The sequence below is a fragment of the Rhinoraja longicauda genome, chromosome 27, assembly GCF_053455715.1.
Source record: "Rhinoraja longicauda isolate Sanriku21f chromosome 27, sRhiLon1.1, whole genome shotgun sequence".
In the NCBI taxonomy this organism is placed as follows: domain Eukaryota; kingdom Metazoa; phylum Chordata; class Chondrichthyes; order Rajiformes; family Arhynchobatidae; genus Rhinoraja; species Rhinoraja longicauda.
This window is the reverse complement of record NC_135979.1, coordinates 16746549-16767600: the sequence shown is the minus strand read 5'-3', so window position 1 is coordinate 16767600 and position 21052 is coordinate 16746549. Positions and strand designations below refer to the sequence as shown.

Below are 21052 nucleotides of genomic sequence, written 5' to 3'. Positions count from 1 at the left end.
AATTGATGGCATTCAAAGCGAACAGCTGAGATGTACTTTATTTTGGAAAATAGTTAAAAACTGAAAAATTATCAGTAATTAATGGGTTCACACCACATGTTAATTATTAGCAAGAAACATCTTTGGGAATGTAGAGAAATTTGCAACCCCAAGGTTATCCCTGTGGCACAAGGAATAAGCAGTTGCGTGAGATATTGTCCCTCAAAGTACGAATGTATGCTTTGCAAGTCTGAATAGAGATTTGTAGTTTGTTGTTTCATGTATACAACATGTATTAAAATAATGCCCAAATTAATGGTTTGAAAATCTCCAGTGTCCGGTTATAAATAATCTGGGTTCAAAAGTGATTTTGTTCCTGTGTTTTTTTTTAAATTATACACTATTAATAAAAGCAATATGAGGGTCAGGATGTTTCCTACGTTACTAAATTGTGAATAATTAGCTTTGCAGATGTTTGCTTTTTTTGCACCAAGAGAGCTCATTTATTATTCTGTTTGCATTTAGCTTTAAAAGTGTTTTAGAATTTTCTTTGAAGTTGTATCAAGGTTTTTTTTTTGTCTGGCATGGCTGTCATACTTTTTGCCGCAGGACATTTTAAGTCGATAATGATCCTTTGTCAAATGTACCTTTTTGTAGTCTTTTTTCCCCTGCTCACTCATTTAATAATGGTATCTGTTCCAATTTAGAGATCTCCTCCATGCATTCTTGATATTTATTCCCATCCTCCTTTTCGCAACACCTTAGAAGAATTTGTAATGTTGAAGATTCAAATGAAGTGCATGTTTTTATCTAGTTTATTTTGATGCATGTCTTTCATATATGAGTTCCATTTTCTGTTTTTGTTGCTAATTTTCAGTTCATAATTCAGTTTCTTCATGCTATGATTTTATCCTTGGTTCAGGCGTTAGAGGATGACATCACAAACCAAAGGGAGAGCATACACCAGGCAGTCGATATCGGCCAGTTTCTCATGACGTTGAGTGCAAAACCAGACCAGGACATGGTCGGGGACAAATTGGAGTCTATCCAGACTCGGTACAGGGAGATTAGGGACAGGTGCAGCCGAAAGGCTGTCCTACTCCAGCAAGCCCTTGCCAACGCCAAGATCTTTGGAGAGGAGGAGGTGGAGGTGTTGAATTGGCTGGCTGATGTTCAGGACAAACTGAGTCTGGTGACCATCAATGATTACAAATCTGACATCCTGCTTAAACAACACAAAGAGCAGCTGGTATTTTATTTTTGTTTGTTTTTCATTTGTTGTATTAATTTGATTAATTTAAGCTGTGTTTGTCTAATTTTTTAGTCCGTTAATTTTCACTTAGTCTGATTTAAGTTTCTTCGGTTTGTTTCTGTTATTGTGTTTGGTTGAATTTTAGCATGTGCTGCAAAAGGTGCAATTTAAGCAACCTTTTCCAAACTAACTTGCTAAGATCCAACTTTCTTTAAGCATTGTTAAAAATGATGGCCTAAAAATTCAATCACATAGAACAATGTTGCCAAAGTGAACAGCAATTATATTGGTTCCTCAGTTAATTTCTGCCTCAGCATAAATTTCAGTATTTGAATTGTAAATCATGGTTCAGGGTTCGAGTACTTTCTACTCAACGATATACTTGCCCAAAGTCATTAGCATGGATTTCCAAAAGCACCATTCATTCAGCATACTCAGCCCAACCAAGTTGCTCTGCAGCAGGTTAACTTAAAGAAGACTTGCTTGAGAGTGGTTCATGCCTGGCGCTAGGAACATTCCAATTCTCAGCCCCATTCACTTGAACCAAGCTCATCCGCACCACAGATCCACGTAATCACCCCATAAGCCCTTCTGACCACTAATTATAGAAGCTTGATCCTCCTCCCTGACCACCACCGATCATGGGCTCCAACTTATCACTGACTGTCATTGCAACTTTCAGCTTCAACTTTCCTTCTCAGTCCCCTTCCAAACTACAACCCTCCCAGTCTCTCTGACTCATAGATTCCTTACCCTCCTCAAATCTGCAGTTCTCACTGTCTTGCACACCCCCACTTCATCCCTGGCCATCTACCTCATGATACCCAGGCACCTCCTGTACACCTTGTTTCTAAACAACAGTGAATTTCTAGGCCATTGTCTTTTTGTTTTGCAATTCTGAATTTTTACCTTCTGTTTCGTTCCTCATCTACAGAGCTAGATTTCTCAATGTCTTGTTACTTTGCATTATTCTTAAGTTTTGTTTTAAAAGATGAAAAGATAAAGTACATCGAGGTATTATATCAGATTCATTTAGGAGTCAAAAATTCAAATATTTAAGTATATATCACCATGACCATTTCCATTTTGAACAAAAATAGATAATTTTATTCAGAAGTTAACTCCACTTTGATTCTTTGTAACATCATTTAAATGTTGCATGCTGAAGACCCTCTCACTACCCCCAGGTAATGGAGTAAATGCTTTTGGAAAAGGTGTTTACTCCAGAATTTAGTGGTATTTACTGTTAAATAGCGTTTTTATTTAAAAAGCCAGGGCTAAGAAATGAATATTCAGGTATTTTAATTTAACTATGGATTTTCTAACGAAAAGATTTCCCTTATCCTTGATTTTAAGCTTTAAATTTTAATTGACATTTGGTTTAAGGACTTGCATTTAACTTTCGTGTGGATTAATAAGTAACAGTTCATTATTGAATCATGAAACAGTTATGCTGTGACCAACGTTTAGGTTATTTTTGGCCCAAGATAATTTAAAAATGTGATTTGAGTTGAGAAAAGGCGTGTTAGCATGTGTTATGAGAGGAGGTTTAAAGAATGGGTGCTCATCTCACTGTACCTTCAGCACTGGTAAAAGCAGCTGCTCTTTAATTTTACTTTCTTTTGGCTGCAATTCAATTTCAGTTCCCTGGTGTTAGAGCCAATGGAAGTAGGAATGATGTTTCCATAGAAACCTCACCATCCTTTTACTAAGCAGCTGCAATGATCTTTTTGTAGGCTCTGAATGATGACATTATATCCCGGAAGAAGAATGTAGATCAAGCAGTTAAAAATGGGCAGGCCCTTCTTAAACAAACCACAGGTAACAGTTCAGAAACATTTACAACATTTATTCTGAGTTTTTGCTGTCTATCTTCTACATTTATTTGATGGAGCCAGTTGAATGCAGAACTTGTACAATAAGTTGCAAAGGGTTTCTTCATTGTTCTAGAATGTAAAGTTTAATCAAGTCTTTTGATTCATTTATTCTGTGTTGCCATTGTGTTGTCACTTAAAGTCCAGCGTCCATTGTGATCCCCACATAAAGACACCATCTGCCCAGTTCCTGGCAGCAGGAAATGCAGTTGGAACAAATCTCTTTCATATCCTTAGTAATGAATGCTAAATATGCACTCCTTCAAAGCACGTCGATTAACACTCTGCAAGGCAATAAGAGTTTTCTTTATTAAAAGGAAACTAAATTCCAATCGTTACTTTTTTATCATCTCGATCTTTTCTATCAAATTAGGAACAGAATTTCTGAAGTTTTAATTGCACGCAGGATATACATTTTTATTTTTCGCAACTTCGATGTAATTGATCAAAGATTTCTGAGTGTGCAAGCAAGCAGTCTTTCTCTTAAACTGGCTGCTAAGCGATGACAGAATTGAGGACTTAAGTATATATTTTTTAATTCCTCACACATCTTTGCAGTGCAATCGGTAATGTTCGGAATTTAGTTGGAAGCTGGTAGATGTTGTGGGTGTGAATTTGCACGTTGTTACTCTGAGGCAGAGAGGCACTGTGCCATCCTGCAACAGTTAATTGGGTGAGATCCTTGCCATCTTGTGCCAGATAAGAACACGTCAAAAACATATTTGGTTTTGCAGTCAGCCTTTTCACGTGATCTTGAAAATAACTTCAACTGTCACTGCACCAGTTAAGACTTTTTCCAAAAGAGAACAGCAGATGTTCAATTCTGTTTTTCCGATGCATTCTATCTACTACAGTACTCTGCTCACTTGCTTCTGTGTTGGTTAGCTACAGCTTTCTGGAGTCCATTCCACAAAGAAACTTACATCCTGTTGCTTTTGAATTAATGGCTGAGTATCGATTTATGTTGGTTGAGCATTTATAATTCTGAAATATTTTATAAGAACTGTCAGTAAGATTTAATTTTCGCATTTTATCACCTCAGTTATCGTTAGTGGGGGAGCAAATCATATATTTACAACAAAATGAAACCTCATATTCACACATTCTGATGCACAATCACAAATGCTTAAGAACAAGATTAAAGAATAATGTGCGTTACATGTTTATTTTTTTAATCATTTTCTATTTTCGGTCGGATTTTTTTAAATGAAAACTTTACCACTGCTTTTAATTGTGTTGCCCTTACTTTACCAAGCAACATGACCACATGGAGAAAGCAAATTAAAAACCTCAACATCAAAATATTAAAGTTTAGAGATACAGCATGGAAACAAGCCCTTCGGCCCATTGAGTCCATGCCGGCCGTCGATCACCCTTTCGCACTTGTTCTATATTGTCACTTTCTCATCCACTCCTTACACACGTGGGGCAATTTACAGCCAATTAACTTACAAACCCGCCGTCTTTTGGGATGTGGGAGCACCTGGTGGAAATCCGTGCGGTCACAGGGAGAATGTGCAAACTCCACACAGATAGCTGCGAGGTCAGGATGGGACCGATACAAAATCAAAATGCATGTCATTAGGTGGGCCACTGTCAGAGTGAGTCCCAACTCAAATTTGAGGAACAGCACCTCTTATTTCAGTTGGACAGCTCACAACCCAGCGGATTGAATATTGACTTCTCTAACTTCAAACAACCCTTCCTTTCCCACTATCTCCATCCCTCCCCCATTCTAGTTCTCTGACCAGTCTGGCTGTCCTCCTGATTAAATTTTACAATGTCTGCCTCGTTGTCACCTTCCCCTAACTAACAATGATCTATTTTACATTTTCCTTGAACTTTATCTCCTTTGATCTCTTGTTTTCACACCTTACCCTTCCATATCTCTCGTTTCCTTCTCCCCTGACTCTGAGTCTGAAGAATGGTCTCGACCTGAAACATCACCCATTCCTTCTATCCAGAGATGTTGCCTGTTCAGCTGAGTTACTTCAGCATTTTGTGTCTATCTTCGGTGGAAACCAACATCAGCAGTTCCTTCCTACTCATTAAATGGTTGGGTAGGTCCACGATGCATACTTAGAAATGCATCCCTGATGGTTATGCCAAGTGTGATATGCCTTGATAAAAGTAGGAATGAGTTAGGGTTAATAAGCAGAGTAACCCCATAGCACCCCTATCCCCCTCCCCCCCCCCCCCCCCCCCCCCCCCACCACCACCTCACCTCCCTCAACCCACTACATAATACATTTGAAGATACAGCCTGGAAAGGGTTTCTAAGCAAACACCAGGAAATAAAACAAACTCTCACATCAACTCTTTATTGCTGAAATTTTAGTGTTTCAAATTGGTGATTTTCTGCCTTACTGTAAATCAGTTGTGGGGGCAATATTTAAAAGAAACATATGAAAGATTTTTGTAGAATATTTGCTTACCTTACAATTAGATTCAAAACACAGAAAATACCATACAAGAATAGGCTCTTTGTCTGCTTCAGAATGCTTGATGTATATTCTCATGCCCATTTCATTAACAGGAGTATTGACAATGGAACTTTAATTCTGTGTTAAATTGAATTTACTTTTGAGCATTAGATTAACATTGTTCTACTTCGTTGAGTATAACCATCCAATGGTTTGTTTACTAATGTTGTTTCCTTAGGTGAAGAGGTGATCATAATTCAGGAGAAACTGGATGGTATTAAGAGCCGGTATGCAGAGATTACTACTTCTAGTTCCAGGGCACTGAAAACATTAGAGCAGGTCCTGCAACTAGCCACAAAGTTCCAAGCCTTCAATGAAGAGCTGTGTGGCTGGCTCGATGCGGTGGAAGCTGAGCTTGCTGCAAGCTCGCCACAATCGTCAATTGGAGAGCAGATACCACAGCTCCACGAGAGGCAGAAGGTAAGCAAAGCAGTCAGGCATCCAGACTCAGCAGATGTAAACTCTGAGAGGAAGAAGAAAGGGTGCAGTTTTAGTACTTTTAAACTCTCACTTTTCACATTGTGCCAATGGTATGCTGATCGAATTCAACATGTTCTCTTATGTAAATGCCACTTCTGCAGTTCCTCATCCACTGGCTCGAGCTTTGCTTTGAGCTCATCCAGTTGCACTATTGCTGTTGATCATGATCATTGCTAATGAACAGACTCCTGTGGTAATGCTGTCCAGAATAAGTGTGCTGAAGCAATGGTTAATAATGTCTATTGTCTATCCATGTTTCTCCAGCAATGTTTCTGCCACTCAGTGAACTAATGGGAATTCAGTGACTCAAATACCATTAGTCATCTTGTACCTCTTTATTCCCTTGCTGTCCAGCATCTGATGATCTCAGGCCTAACTATTGACAGTCACTGAGCATCATTAGCCATCTAATAACCATCAAGATTTCCACCAATCTCAGGGCAAATAACCATTTGCCTCACTTTGGTTGTAAATGCCCAATCTGCTAATTTGAAGCACTGTCCAACAGAGGTTGTTGTGTTTTATGACTGTTGGCAGACCAATTTCCCTCCTGGGATAAATAAAGTTCTATCGTATCGTAAGTAGCACCTCAGCATCAACCCATTTCAAATTCAATGTTTCAACAATATGAACTCTCTTCTAAATTCCTGTGTATGTGTTCTTTGGTGGCTTCTGATGGGGCAGCTTACTAATTCCAAGAATCAAGATGTTGTTTCCAAGTCCGGAATATCCTTGAGTGTGGAGCTCCAAGATGCACACAGTACTCAATCTAAACCCCTGTACTAATGTAGAAGGATTTAACCTGCAACTCCAGCTCCTTTGCAATAAATTCCATGAAAGCAAATTTTATTTTGCATCTGTTTTTGGATCATGATTTGCGAATTCAATTAAGGTAGATTTTCATAACCCGAATGGCTGTAACACAGGGGTTGCCTGTATTCCATTTTATCCTTTTAACCAGTCTTTGTGATGATAGAATTATTCCATCCTCTATTTTATGTAACAGCTTTTTGTTTTATACCTTATGTAATGCCTTTTACCAATTCAAATGTGCTATATCCACTATTACTATAACCTAGCAAATAGTCAGAAAAGCTCAAATTGTCACATGCTCCTTTTTATAAACAAAGCTGAACCTGCCGAACCATATTTTCATAAATGTGCCCTGTCAATATGCAGACGTATCTGATGTGTTCAGCTGAATAGTGCAGATAGTGTTTTGTTTAACTGATTAACAAACTTAATGTTCAGGAGTTGAAGAAGGAAGTGATGGAATACAGGCTGGTCCTGGATACAATTAATGAAGTGAGCAATGCATTACTGGAGCTGGTACCGTGGAGAGCACGAGATGGTCTGGATCGACAAGTGGCAGAAGCCAATGACCGGTACAAGACGGTCAGTGACACGGTCACCCAGAAGGTCGAAGCAATAGATGCTGCAATTCAGAGGTCGCAACAGGTGGGTTGAATTTAATATACAAATTGTTTGTTCATTAGTTTAACCATGTGAGGCGTTCTAAAACATCAGTAAGTGAAATTGGTCAAAACAAATATTAAATGCTGCAAACGCAACTGTGAACAGGAGTTGTAGGTGTTTATTATAAAAACAGTATCAATAGGGTAGAATTGTGCAAAATATGTCCTGCATGTTCCAAGAATTACAGAAATTTGGACTTGAAATTTAGTCACCACCTTTTTAATTAATTTGGTTGCTTCTTGTAGAATGTTTTGGACCTGGGAGTAATGGATTTGGTGTTGGCTTGGGAACAATTGCCTACATTCAGTCAGAATTGGAATGCAACATAGAGAGATCTGAGGAAGAGAAAATGTGTTTAAAAACACCTCTCTTAGTCAATAATAACTTGCAAATGTAGCTGTAGTAAATTTACCAGTACTCTGGCATGATCGTGGATAGTCAGAGAGAAATGTAGTGCCACGTGTTGTGTAATGGCACCATAATAGCACAAAGCACAATATGTTTGATTCTGAACTAATTTCTCAACACCAACACCACTGGCTTCCAACTAGGCTTTACCTCTGCTCCTATCTCAACCCATCCATTGGGGAAATCTTTCTTTGAGTCTTCAAGACTTGAATATGTCAGTCTTTTTTGAAACTGGCAAACTCTGAGGTCTTAAAACCCACTTCCAACAACTTTTTAACCATTTTCTTTGATATGGTGTAGGTTTATCTTGCGTCCTTAAAGCAAATTAAATGCTCCTTTGTTAAACACCACAAATGTCAATATTTATTAAAACCAGAGACAGCCTCGCCATATCCCAAGAAAACTTTCGACAGAACAACGCTACCATTTTGAAATCTCTTTTGTGTACAACTATATGAACATTCTGGCATTAAAGTGCAAATTCACTGACCTATGCCTCAATAGCTTGGGTAAACCTAGATATTTGCATGCTATGTATTGCAAACATTCAAAGTCTATTTTATATTGATATATTTTGGTTTCCTCATTGGATAGCATATTGAAGATTTGAGGAATGTAATATATAATACATAAGACGCCCCAAGTGATGGTGTTTTCATAAATTAGAGGAAAACAATTGAAAATGCAATTTTGAATTTAAACCTTGCGGAAATAATGTGATTATTTACTAATATTTAAAACCATGAAGTGGTTCTGAAAATTATTAAATAGATTATTTCTTTCTGAATGAGCATACAATTGAAATTAATAACAGTATTTGTAAACATGTGATCTAGTTTTAACTGACCAAAAAGCTCATTTATCAGCATCATAGTCAGAAAACCAAAACTACAGTTTTTACATCAGGAAAAGGGGTACTAATTGGTGATTTTACAAAATACACATGGTTGAAAAGCAGAGAGAATCAACACAAAACTTTAACTCTACACAAAAATGTCTTGGTTGACATTGTCAGTTTAAATTGAGAGGCAAAAGTCTCTGAATAATCAAAGCACAGCGATATGGATTTTTGCTATATATGGTTTCACTCTGCTTTAAATTCTGCACATATTTGGAGTCCTAAGCACGTTTGTAAGTAATCGATCACACACTGGTTTTACCTGGACAAGTACTTAGAGGCTACCAGATTTATAGTTATAGTTATATATTAAGTTTACTATAATGCTTGTTTTATTTGCATGAATAAGATGGTATGACAGTATCACACTAAAGGTCATTGAATAGAATTGAAGGAATGGGGAAAATATGCTGATGTTGGAGGATTGCTGCACAAATGGCAAACAGAAAGTAGAAATACAAGTCATTTAATACAGGTCAATTTCATGTCAGGAGGCTGTGATTCTTTGGATGTCAGTTGTTCACAAAACATATCAGTGATTTTGCCTAGGGGGTCGTGTAGTTTATCAAGTAATATGAAGTGAGATGACAAGAGCAGGATTCAGAGATGTGTCAGTGGATACAATCAGACCAGGTCAATGGACAAGGTCTTGACAATAGAATATAGTACAGAATATAGTGGAAAAATGAGAGGTCAACCTCTTCAATCAAAAAACTAGAAAGACAGTATTTTTATTGGATGAGAGATTGAAAGGTATTGGTACACAGAGGGACCACAATCATCTTCACACAAATCATTAAAAGTGAATGTGCAAGAACAACATTTTATGAGGAAAGTAAACAGTGTTGTGGCCTCTATTGTAAGAGGAATTGAATTCAAGAGTAACAAATCCTTACTGCGATTATATTAGGACATGATAGGAAATTATTTACAGGTCTTGTCTTCCCACCAAAGGAAGGATTTACTTGTGATAGACTTGTGAACAAAGGTTCATCAGTTTAATTCCTGGGACATGGCGATTGTCTAATGAGGAAAATGTAAGCAAACTGAGCTTGTATTTTCATGTCCTTGGAAGAATGATAGCTGACCTCATTGAAATGTACAAAGTTTGTTTGGGCAATGGGCTTGCAATAGTTGATGCAGGGATGGAATTTCCCCTGGCTATCACTCTCAGAATTATGGGGTTGGCTATTCAATACTGAAGAAATCTTTTCATCCAGACTGAAGTGTATCCTTGGAAGGCTGTGGTCAAGAGAGCAGTCAAAGCTGAGTCATGCAACATATTCAAAACAATACTTCGATATTAAAGGAATCGAGAAAATTGCAGGACCAGAGCGGAAAGACAGCACTAAACCAGCCACGATGTTGTAGCATTGTGGAGCAGGCTGCTAGGGGTTGAATGACCTACTCCTGCTTCTGGTTTTTTTTTGTTCTTATAAATGTTTGCTTATAATTCAATTGTACTGTTGTGTGCTTCACCACAATTATTTATTTGTTTATTGTTTTATTTAACCCTTTAACGGCTAATTGTCCACAAGAAATAAATTGCTGGAGAAAATACTATTTTGTTCCTGTTTTTTCAGTCCAATTTTGCAAGTGACATGCAGCATCAAATTAATTATGTTAAATATAAAGATCTGGCTTGTAAGATTCTGTTGAACAAATTCAGCACTCAAAGGGTTAAATCTAGTTACCACTTTTGTATTGACTTTCTGCGCTATTAATCCAGACTTGGTTTCTATCTTCTGGTCAGTGCATGCATTCTCCGTAATGTTTTGAAGATGGAATATTTCATTTTAGTTCTGTATATATAGTTATTGCCAAATGTTTCCGGTACCTTAATGGTGAATTTGGCACATAACATCTTACAGCAGCAAAATGTAAAGATAATAATGATATACTTGCTGCTTTTTTCATGGAACCAGTGCAATGAATCATTTGTCCATCAGCTGGGGTGCAGATGATTTTGCCACTATTAAATATATTGTAATAACTCAACATCTGATATAATTTCCCAACAGTTTTTACCACCTTCCAAGAAAAAAAATAACTAGCCAATATCCTACATTTTTTTATCTGCTAGTCTTTGTGGTTACTTTGATATACATGCTTTTAAAATGTTTTAATTCTCTCCTATTCAACAATAAAGAACAGAGTCCAGTGTGGCAACTCTTGTTTTCTCAATTGGATTTGCATTATCATCTGTCCATGTCAGAATATGGAGATCAGAACAAGCTGCTAACTGTAAATTATGGAAAAGCTGTAGATATTTCAAGCAAGATTTGGGTTCCGTCAGGCAAGATAATTGAAGTTGGCGTTCTTGAAGTTTAACTTCAGTGGTTTTGTAAAGTTTGTTTCTTGTAATATTGCCAATTATCTTCCTTTAAAAAAAAGGTTAAACAAATATTGAAGTGGAAATAGCCTTGAGGTTCCTGGATAACTATACTTGAATCCTTTTCTGCTGGGTCAGATTGGTCTACTATAATTCAAAGTAGAAATAATAAATTCATATATTTGAATAGCTGCAATACAGCCTCATCTATTGATCTTTGCAAGCGATAGAGGTCCATTTATTGTAATTTTATAATGGGTTATTGATATTTTCTAATAGGTAATTGATAGATACTATGTTACATATAGCTTGTGAAATGAATCGCCCAAATATGTAAAGTGGCCATTCTGCAGTTCATACTTTAGTTCCAAAACTGTAGATTTGTGTGGGTTGACGAGTTGTAAGTTTTTAATGAATGGTTTAAGTGGCATGGGAAATACCTGGAATGATAAATTCTAACCAGAACAGTGGAGTAATTTTCACTTGAACAGAAAAAGGAAGGGTGGTCTGAATATTTTTTAAATTTGTATGCAGTTTTGAGGCAAAACCATTTCATCTAGATAACAGTATTAAATCCTTGATGAAAATGAGGAGAGTGGACAAACATCTATACGCAATTCTTTGTTAGATCTTTGTTAGATCATGAAATACCACTCCATTGATGAGAACGAAACTCTAAAAATAAATAATTGCTGTTTAAAGTGGTATTATCAATGTAACCAGTACATTATGTGAGCCATGAAAATATTATTTTAAATCATTCAATAGGGATCGATTAGGTTCTTAGACAAAGCTGAGTGTTGCTAAATATTCTTTCCTCTATCCTTTCCCACTTGCCTACACTGCAAATCAAACTCGGACCTCTTGGTGATAATCAAGGGTTATTGCAACAAAACAATTTTCAAATTGGTTGAATTAAAAGATTTTGAGTTCAATTAAGTATCAGTTTACTTTATTCTGAATTTTCACATTTCATTTTGAAATTGAAGTAAATTTGTTTTTTTAAATCAATGTATTTACAAATAATTTTAAATTATTTTAAAAATGCATCCACACTGAATAATTTATTACTGCTCCTGTAGGCTTGCATATTGTTTAAAAGTAACTACGAAACTGCCATAAGCATTGGTGACTGTTAATTAATTGAGGGTCGGAGTGATTTTGCTCAGTGTGGTTTTCTTTGCTTGCCCTACCTGTGTTCAGATTGCAGTTCTACCCCAGTTCCATCCGTCTCTTTGTATGTACAGCTGTTTGTCTGCTTTGTTTCCTTAATGTGTCCTGCTGCTTCTCCTTTCTGCTAGTATGAGCAGGCCACTGATTCCGAGCTCACCTGGGTGGCAGAAACTGTGCGAAAGTTAACAGCCTTGGGTCCAATAAAGCTGGAACAAGATCAAACAACAGCTCAACTGCAGGTTCAGAAGGTAGGAATGCATGGTGCTTGGAATCCGTGTATCTGATAATAAGTTTACAAACCAACATCGAACATTTTGTTCCAAATCATACCTGAAGCTCGTGATATAGTTTTATTCACTGCATGACCTATAAAACAAAACTCTCCGATAAGAAGCTTTTGTTCTGTGGCTGGCTTTCCTGCCTTTTAGTTGTTGTGGTCTCCATCTTAACTATTTCTCCATCAGTCAAAAGCCAGAAATGTAAGTAATCAAAAAGTGGCCTGACCAAGGCAGAAAGAATGCTCTAGAAACACTAATACTTTCTGAAAAGCAAAACAAAATTTTACAGAAAATATTACTGCTACCACAGTTTAATTCTTTTCATTCCATTCACAGCTTGAAGGTGGGGTAGTTAATCATTTACAGACTTGCGTAAATGAGATAGCGTTAAAATGAAGCAAATTCTAAGAAACTGTCCCCCAATTTGAATTCTGTAATGGACAGTAAGACTACCAGCCTTCAATGGACCTATTTTAAACGGTGGATCATTGAATCTGGGTTCATCTTAAAATCAGATTTAGAAGGTGGAATTTAATTTTACATAATCAGTTGTGTTCACTGTTTAAGGACTTTTCTGTCGTCAGATGATGGATGATTTATTATTTCTCCCTTTTTCTCCATAATGTGCCATTGTTCTTAAAATTGCTCACAAAGCTGGTCGTTGACAGTTTTTACCCTTTGGCTACCGACAGTCTAAGTTCATCAAAAGGTTTGCCCCATGGGTGCTCCAATTATTTTTTTTACACACAGTCAAATCCAGATGGGATACTTGTCTCCATCTCGGTAACCCTTGCAAAAATGACTGAAGCCTGGTTTATTTTAAACACATAGATAGTTGCAGTGTTTCCAAAATATAATCTCCAGAGCAGGGCCAGTCTCTCTGAGAGATCAGATAAGCAACAAACTCTGCAATTCACACACATTCCATTTGTATGACAGATAACAATCTTCTGGATGAACTAAACTTTCTTGATTTGTTTTCATGAATGTAGCTAGAGTATAGGCATCCAAAACATTATTTCACCATCATGTTTGGATAACAGCATTAAAATTAGCAGTCTCTGGCACTGGGGAATCTTATACCATGGTTACTGACATCACATTTTAAGCAATTTTCTTTGATGCCTTCAGGCCTTTACGATCGACATCATACGGCACAAGGATTCTATAGATGAGCTGATAAATACGCAAGATGAAATTCTTAATACCTGTGGAGATGAACAAAAGACTGCATTGCAGGTATTAATTTTGTACTTCAGAAGAGTTCCATCCTGACTAGAGTGGAGTTTGCAAACTAAGTTTAAATGTGTAAACTCAATGGGCTGTCTTGGAATTTGTGTATTTATATATATTTTCCATCTGTAAAATCAATCATAATACAAAAATTCAATAAACATTGAATGTTTGGGCAGCACAGTGATACAGTGGTAGAGCTGCTGCCTCACAGTGCCAGGTGCCCAGGTCTGACCCTGACTACGGGTGCTGTCTGTGTAGAGTTTGCACATTCTCCCAGTGACCATGTGAGTTTTCTCCGGTTTCCTCACACATTCCAAAGATGTGCAGGTTTGTGGGTTAATTGGCTTCCATGAGTTGCCCCGAGTGTATAAGATGCGAATGTGGGATAACATAGAACTAGTGTGTGGGTGATCGATGGTCAGCATGGGCTGAAAGGCCTGTTTCCACGCTGTGTCTCTAAACTCCACTAAACATTAACATTGTGGAAAGAGGTTGTCATAATTCTGATGTGTTTAAATGAATTGTAAAATATCACCAATCTCACTATTTTTAATTTAATATTTTTGTAATGATCATAATAACACTGCCAAAGTTTAATATGCACATGTCCATGCACGCTGACTCATAGGACAAGATGGACTTATTGCAGCAGCAATATGAGATGGTCAGTCAGATGAATACTGAAAGGTATTCCCAACTGGAGAGGGCTCAAGTCCTGATTAACCAGTTTTGGGAAACCTACGAGGAGCTGTGTCCATGGCTCGATGAGACCAGAGCCCTGATCATGCAGCTCCCACCACCAGCTGTGGACCATGAGGTCTTGAAGCAACAACAGGAAGAAATGAGGGTAAGTACAATATCGTTTAGACTGTGTACTTAAAAACTCATTATGTGCGTGCACTTCTTGGAAACATTGGCGGCAGTAGACCATGTGTAATAAGAAAACAGCACAAGATTAAGGGGATTAAGTTTGTTGTCAAAATGTAAACGGCTTGTATGTTGTTCTTTTTAGCCAATAAAGCAGAAGATTGAAATAATATTTTGGTAGAGACAGAATATTTCGGGTTGTGGTGCAGCGGTAGACTTGCTGCCTTACAGCACCATAGACCCGGGTTCGATCCTGCCTGAACGGAGCTTGTATGCTCTCCCTGTGACTGCTTGGGTTCTCTCCAGGTGCTCTGGTTTCCTCTCGCATTCGAAATAAATGCAGGTTGTAGATTAATTGGCTTCTGTAAAATTCCTACTGTGTAGGATGTGAAACTGGGATACCATAGAACTAGTGTACGGGTGATTATTGGATGGTGCAGACTCGGGTCGAAGAGCCCGTTTCTATGCTGTATCTCTGAACTAAATCTCAAAACTAAATTGAAGTTGTAATTGCTGGCTCATTAATCAAGATTGTGTTATGTAAAATATATGGAAGATACTGCATGATATTTATATAAAATAACAAAAACAATATCTGTTCTGCAAACAATAGACAATAGGTGCAGGAGTAGGCCATTCGGCCCTTTGAGCCAGCACCGCCATTCAATGTGATCTTGGCTAATCACCTATTCTTAGAACAGGTACCTATTCTTGAAGCTGTTCCATGGTAGAGCATAGCAATATTGTAGTTGTGTTCTGATGCAAATTCCCGTTGACTGGGCAACATATAGAGAGAGCCGCTCAGCCAAACTTGACCATTTCTTCCTTTTTCTCGTTGGTTTGGAATTTAAGATCTGTAAATTATTTCACAACAGCAACTCCGTGAGTCAATCTCTGAGCACAAGCCTCATATTGATAAGCTAATGAAGATTGGGCCTCAGTTGGTGATGTTGAATCCAGATGAAGGCAGAATGGTTCATGAGAAACATACCACGGCTGAAGCACTCTATGCTAATATAAAGCATGATGCCCGAGAGAGGGCTTTGGCATTGGATGAAGCAATTTCACAGTCTGCTCAGGTACTTGCATTTGCATGGGCATGTTTTTTTATGGTTGTTTGTCAAAAATGAATCTCGTTGTGTTAGGTTTCCATTCCTGCCGTAACCTATTATAATTTCTGCTGCTCATATTATTGTCCAACACCAGTGCTTTTCTTTAAAATGAGAGATGCACTTCAGAGCCTTTACTCCTTTCTGATTGATTTTAGGACTATCATAGATGGTAACAAAATAACATGGGTGCAGATGAATGACTGCTCCCCAGGTAGCATGTTCAAAGTATATGGAACCATTGACTCAATAAATTGCAATAAATTCAATTTCCTTTGTAAAGCCCACAGAGTTTACCTCTACTGTAGTGAATATAGATATGCATTGCATTTCCTTCAGTTGAAGACATCTTTATGTCCTTTTAAAATAGCTATTGATATATACTTAATCCTTCCATCAGTGGAGTACTTAAAGTTGACCATAGTGTGATACGTTGTTCTGTCTAGATATTAATAGTAATAGAAGCAAAATTGAGGAAGGAAGCCTGCCTAATAGAATAAAAAGCACATTGTGGCATCCGTCTTTCTAGTAGTATAGAAACACTACAACATAACATTAGTCTTGTTTGTAAGTTGTATTCATTCCATGTTTGTCCTGTTTAAGACACTCCCGGGTGTTATCCCTTCACAGTTTTCTCATACTAATATGTCATTTGTTTTCCATTCCGCCCACCTCGTGGAATTAAATATTTATTTGCCGACACGTCCTGCTACGTTGTGTTTAATTGTTGTGTTCATCAAATCATCCACTCATTAGTTTGCTGAGGTAAGCAGAACTCTGTGCTCACTCGCTTCTGCCGCACATAAGGGTTGCTTTTCTGCTCTTGTTTTCTGTTTGGGGTTGCTGTTCACTAATGCTGATCACTGAATTAGCTTCGCTGGAGATAGAGAGCAAAACCCGTACATTTTGTATGTGCATTTATTCTTAATAGTGTGTTTATTCTTTTAACGAGTAATTGTTCAATTGAAATCTGCTACATTTTTTAAACTAAAGTGGGCTGCTTTGCATTGTGTCATTTGAGCTTTTGTTTGCAGCATTGAACTCAAGAAGAGGCATTCTCGTTAAAATGAATTTCCATCATTTTTAATACTCAGTAAATTTTTGGCATTATCTAAATGTCTTTTGTCGATGATTCTGTTGGAGTGCCCAGATTTTGATGGAAATGCCTTGTTTAATAGCCTTCGGGATGGGCTTGGGTCCAACTTCAAAATAAAAAGGCCTCTGTGGAATAAAATAAAGATTTCATTTTCACTTCTCATGCTGAAAGACTGTTGAGATTTGACTGCCTAATTATTGTTGGGTTCTGGACTCTATCTGTTTCTAACATCATTAAGATCTACTCAGATTGATTTAAGTTTGACCTCCTTAGTGATATGAGAAAGCAAAGTTTTCTCCCAAACATATGGGTTTAATTTGAACCTGGATCTCGGGGTGAATAAAAACATTTCAAGGCTGAGTTATTATAAACACAGACATTTTTTTTTCTGACCTACATTTTTGTTCAAAATGGCATAGGTGTTTCTAAGACCTTTTATGGCTCCCTTATTGTCTGTGATTGACAAACATTTAACTTGACTGCATCGATTGCTCCATAAGACATGGGAGCAGAATTAGGCTATTTGGCCCATCAAGTCTGCTCTGCATTCGATGTCCTGTAGATCCTTAAAGGCATCATACAGCCATTCCTGCTGGAAACAGGCCCTTTGGCCCAACTTGCCTCCACTGACCCAATCAGCACTAGTCCTCCCTGCCTGCATTTTGCCCATATCCTTCTAAACCTGCCCTGTTCACATTCTTGTCCAAATATTTTTTTAATGTTGTGCTAGTACGCGCCTCAACGACAGGTCAGGAGTCAAGCCCCAGCGAATAGGCCTACATTTAATGATGAATATTTAAAACGTTTTCATATTTGCATGTTTGCAAATCCTAAACTTGCTGCAATTTATGTGGAGAAAATCTTGCAGAACTGTCAAAACTTATCTTCACTGTCCATTTTTCTGAAATCACACCATAAAATGAGGCTGTTTACTGCTCAGTTAGAAACGAGACCCTTTTAGAGCAAATGGTAATTCTGAGAATATCCTCAGACAATGCCAACAATCGGCCTCTTAAAGCTATCTCTAAAGTCTAAACTTGTGGTTTTGGTTTGTTTAGTTTCATGACAAGATTGATCCAATGCTGGAGTCTCTGGGGCACATTGCTCACCGAATGCGGATACCTCCTTCCATCCCAGCTGAGGTTGAGAAGATCCGAGAGCACATCAACGAGAATAAAAATATTGCAATGGAGCTCGAGAAACTCCAGCCGTCTTTTGAAGCTCTCATACGTCGTGGTGAGGAACTGATCAGTAGGTCATCTGGAGCAGAAGAGGATCCTGCAGCTAAATGTAATGAACTTTACATTAATTTCCAAATATGTATCTATAATTAGATGTCTGTTTGCAATTGATAAAGCTTCTGTTGCTCCATGCATCTTAAACTGATGAAGATAAATGACCCAGCTTCTGGATTTCAAATTACCATCTTATGATATTCTCAAAAAATTCGAGTCCAGATTCCTTAATCTGTCCGGCATATGTTCAAGCCAAAGTAAGAAATAGTTTAATATACAATTTTCCATTGTAATTGAAAAGGTATGTTGAGAGATCAAACAACCTGACCATTATCATGTTTATTATTCTGAAATATATAGGACAATTAGGAAGGTAAAATATGTCATCTGATTTTTACTTTTAAATGTTTGGTATTAGTTTGATAGATTACATATGTTTGCTTCAAATCTTCATTGGATGGATGCAGGAGGTATCATTGAATGAAAAGCCTGAACTTCATTTTGGTCTAAAACCATCTCAGAATTATACTAAAGTCTGACGCAGGGTCCCGCCACGAAACAACGACTGCCCATTCACTCCAGAGATGCCGCCTCACCTGCTGAGTTACAACAACACTATGTGATTTACTAAAGATTCCAGCATCTGTGGACCCTTGTGTCTCATTACTGAGGTTCTGTATCAGTTTGAATTATCTGTGGTCATTGTTCAAATATGAAGCAGATTATTTGTGCAGCATTTACCCAGCACACATGATTGATGTGAATGAAAATAACTGCAGATGCTGGTACACATCGAAGGTATCACAAAATGCTGGAGTAACTCAGCAGGTCAGGCAGCATCTAGGAGAGTGGGAATGGGTGACGTTTCGGGTCTCGACCCAAAACGTCACCCATTCCCTCTCTCCTAGCTGCTGCCTAACCTGCTGAGTTACTCCAGCATTTTGTGATACCTTTGATTCATGTGAATAACATGTTATATTTGGTTTTAATAATCAACTAAATAAAACCTGTTCATTAAATTAATCCAAAGTGAAACTCTCCTATTCAGTTAATAGGACTTGCATACATGAATGTATTTTCATGCTGGTGATAATTAGTTTATCACGTTCTAACTAGTGTGAAGATAAAGAGAAGAAAAAGCTCTGCACCTCTGATTTAGGGAGATAAAATTGCTGTTAATCTGTTTTGCTTTCAGTGACAGAAGGCAAACCATACTTTTGTGTTGAAATTATGAATTATTTACCTTTTTAGAATCTTTCAGCTGGGGGAAGTCTCCAGAATATTGTATTTAAATAGATTGAACAGTAATGTACAAATACTAAATAATAATTTGTCTATGAAGCATAATTAACATGGCAAAACAAAGTGCTTCATAGAGATGTTTCCAAACTAAATGTGACACCAAGCCCCATGAAATGTAAGGGTAGATCAACAGAATTTTGGTCAAGGGATAGAGACAATAAAGAGAGTCTTTAAGGAGCATTGGAGGTAGAAATGTGGGAAGTTTCAAGAAGAGAATTTCAGAGTCGAAGGCCTTAACAGCTGAAAATACAAGAGACATTCATGGAACATTTTATGTGCCAGCAGTTAAGCTATAATGCCATAGTTACATTCCTAAGAAACCCGGTACAGTATATTAAATAATCGTGTTATTAGCAGGACATGCTGCAGTTGCCTTCTAAGAACAGATTTAAACATTTTTTCACAATCACAGTTTCCAAACTCCCTGTAACATACTGGGGCCCCAGTTTCTGCACTCCCTTTAACAAACTGGGACCCTGGTTCCCACACTTCCTACAACACTGGGGCCGTGATTCCCTTGCTCCCTTTAACACACTGGGGCCCCAGTTTAGTTTTTGGATTAGTTTAGAAATACAGCACAGAAACAGGCCCTTCGGGCCACCAAGTCCGCATCGACCAGCGATTCCCGCACATTAACACTACCCTCTATTATCTGAATGGTGGCCGATTAGGAGAAGGGGAGATGCAACGAGACCTGGGTGTCGTGGTACACCAGTCATTGAAAGTAGGCATGCAGGTGCAGCAGGCAGTGAAGAAAGCGAATGGTATGTTGGCATTCATAGCGAAGGGATTTGAGTATAGGAGCAGGGAGGTTCTGCTGCAGTTGTACAGGGCATTGGTGAGACCACACCTGGAGTATTGCGTACAGTTTTGGTCTCCTAATCTGAGGAAAGACATTCTTGCCATAGAGGGAGTACAGAGAAGGTTCACCAGATTGATTCCTGGGATGGCAGGACTTTCATATGAAGAAAGACTGGATAGACTCGGCTTGTACTCGCTGGAATTTAGAAGATTATGGGGGGATCTTATAGAAACTCACAAAATTCTTAAGGGGTTGGACAGGCTAGATGCTGGAAGATTGTTCCCGATGTTGGGGAAGTCCAGAACAAGGGGTCACAGTTTAAGGATAAGGGGAAGTCTTTTAGGACCGAGATGAGAAAACATTTCTTCACACAGAGAGTGGTGAGTCTGTGGAATTCTCTGCCACAGAAGGTAGTTGAGGCCAGTTCATTGGCTATATTTAAGAGGGAGTTAGATGTGGCCCTTGTGGCTAAAGGGATCAGGGGGTATGGAGAGAAGGCAGGTACAGGTTACTGAGCTGGATGATCAGCCATGATCATATTGAATGGCGGTGCAGGCTCGAAGGGCCGAATGGCCTACTCCTGCACCTGTTTTCTATGTTTCTATGTTATCCCACTGTCTCACTCACTCCCGACACACATGGGGCAATTTTTAGAAGCTAATTAACCTACTAACTCGCACGCCTTGGGATGTGGGAAGAAACTGGAGCATCCGGGGGAAACCCACGCGGTCACAGGGAGAACATGCAAATTCCACACAGACCTCACCCAAAG

The 21052-nt window shown here is 38.1% G+C and overlaps 1 protein-coding gene across 11 annotated transcripts in view; it reads left to right on the top strand.

The window, feature by feature from the left end:
• macf1a (microtubule actin crosslinking factor 1a) overlaps positions 1–21052 on the top strand; it is a 419348-nt gene that overhangs the window by 343001 nt on the left and 55295 nt on the right. For 8 of the 11 annotated variants that reach the window (XM_078423293.1, XM_078423296.1, XM_078423298.1 and 5 more), the window contains 9 exons: positions 902–1228; positions 2968–3052; positions 5767–6008; positions 7320–7526; positions 12484–12603; positions 13765–13872; positions 14498–14716; positions 15612–15815; positions 18000–18231. In XM_078423293.1, the coding sequence (XP_078279419.1) occupies positions 902–1228; positions 2968–3052; positions 5767–6008; positions 7320–7526; positions 12484–12603; positions 13765–13872; positions 14498–14716; positions 15612–15815; positions 18000–18231 (1744 nt within the window). The remainder of the gene's footprint in view (positions 1–901; positions 1229–2967; positions 3053–5766; positions 6009–7319; positions 7527–12483; positions 12604–13764; positions 13873–14497; positions 14717–15611; positions 15816–17999; positions 18232–21052) is intronic. The other 3 variants (XM_078423295.1, XM_078423294.1, XM_078423297.1) reach the window with 1 other exon arrangement.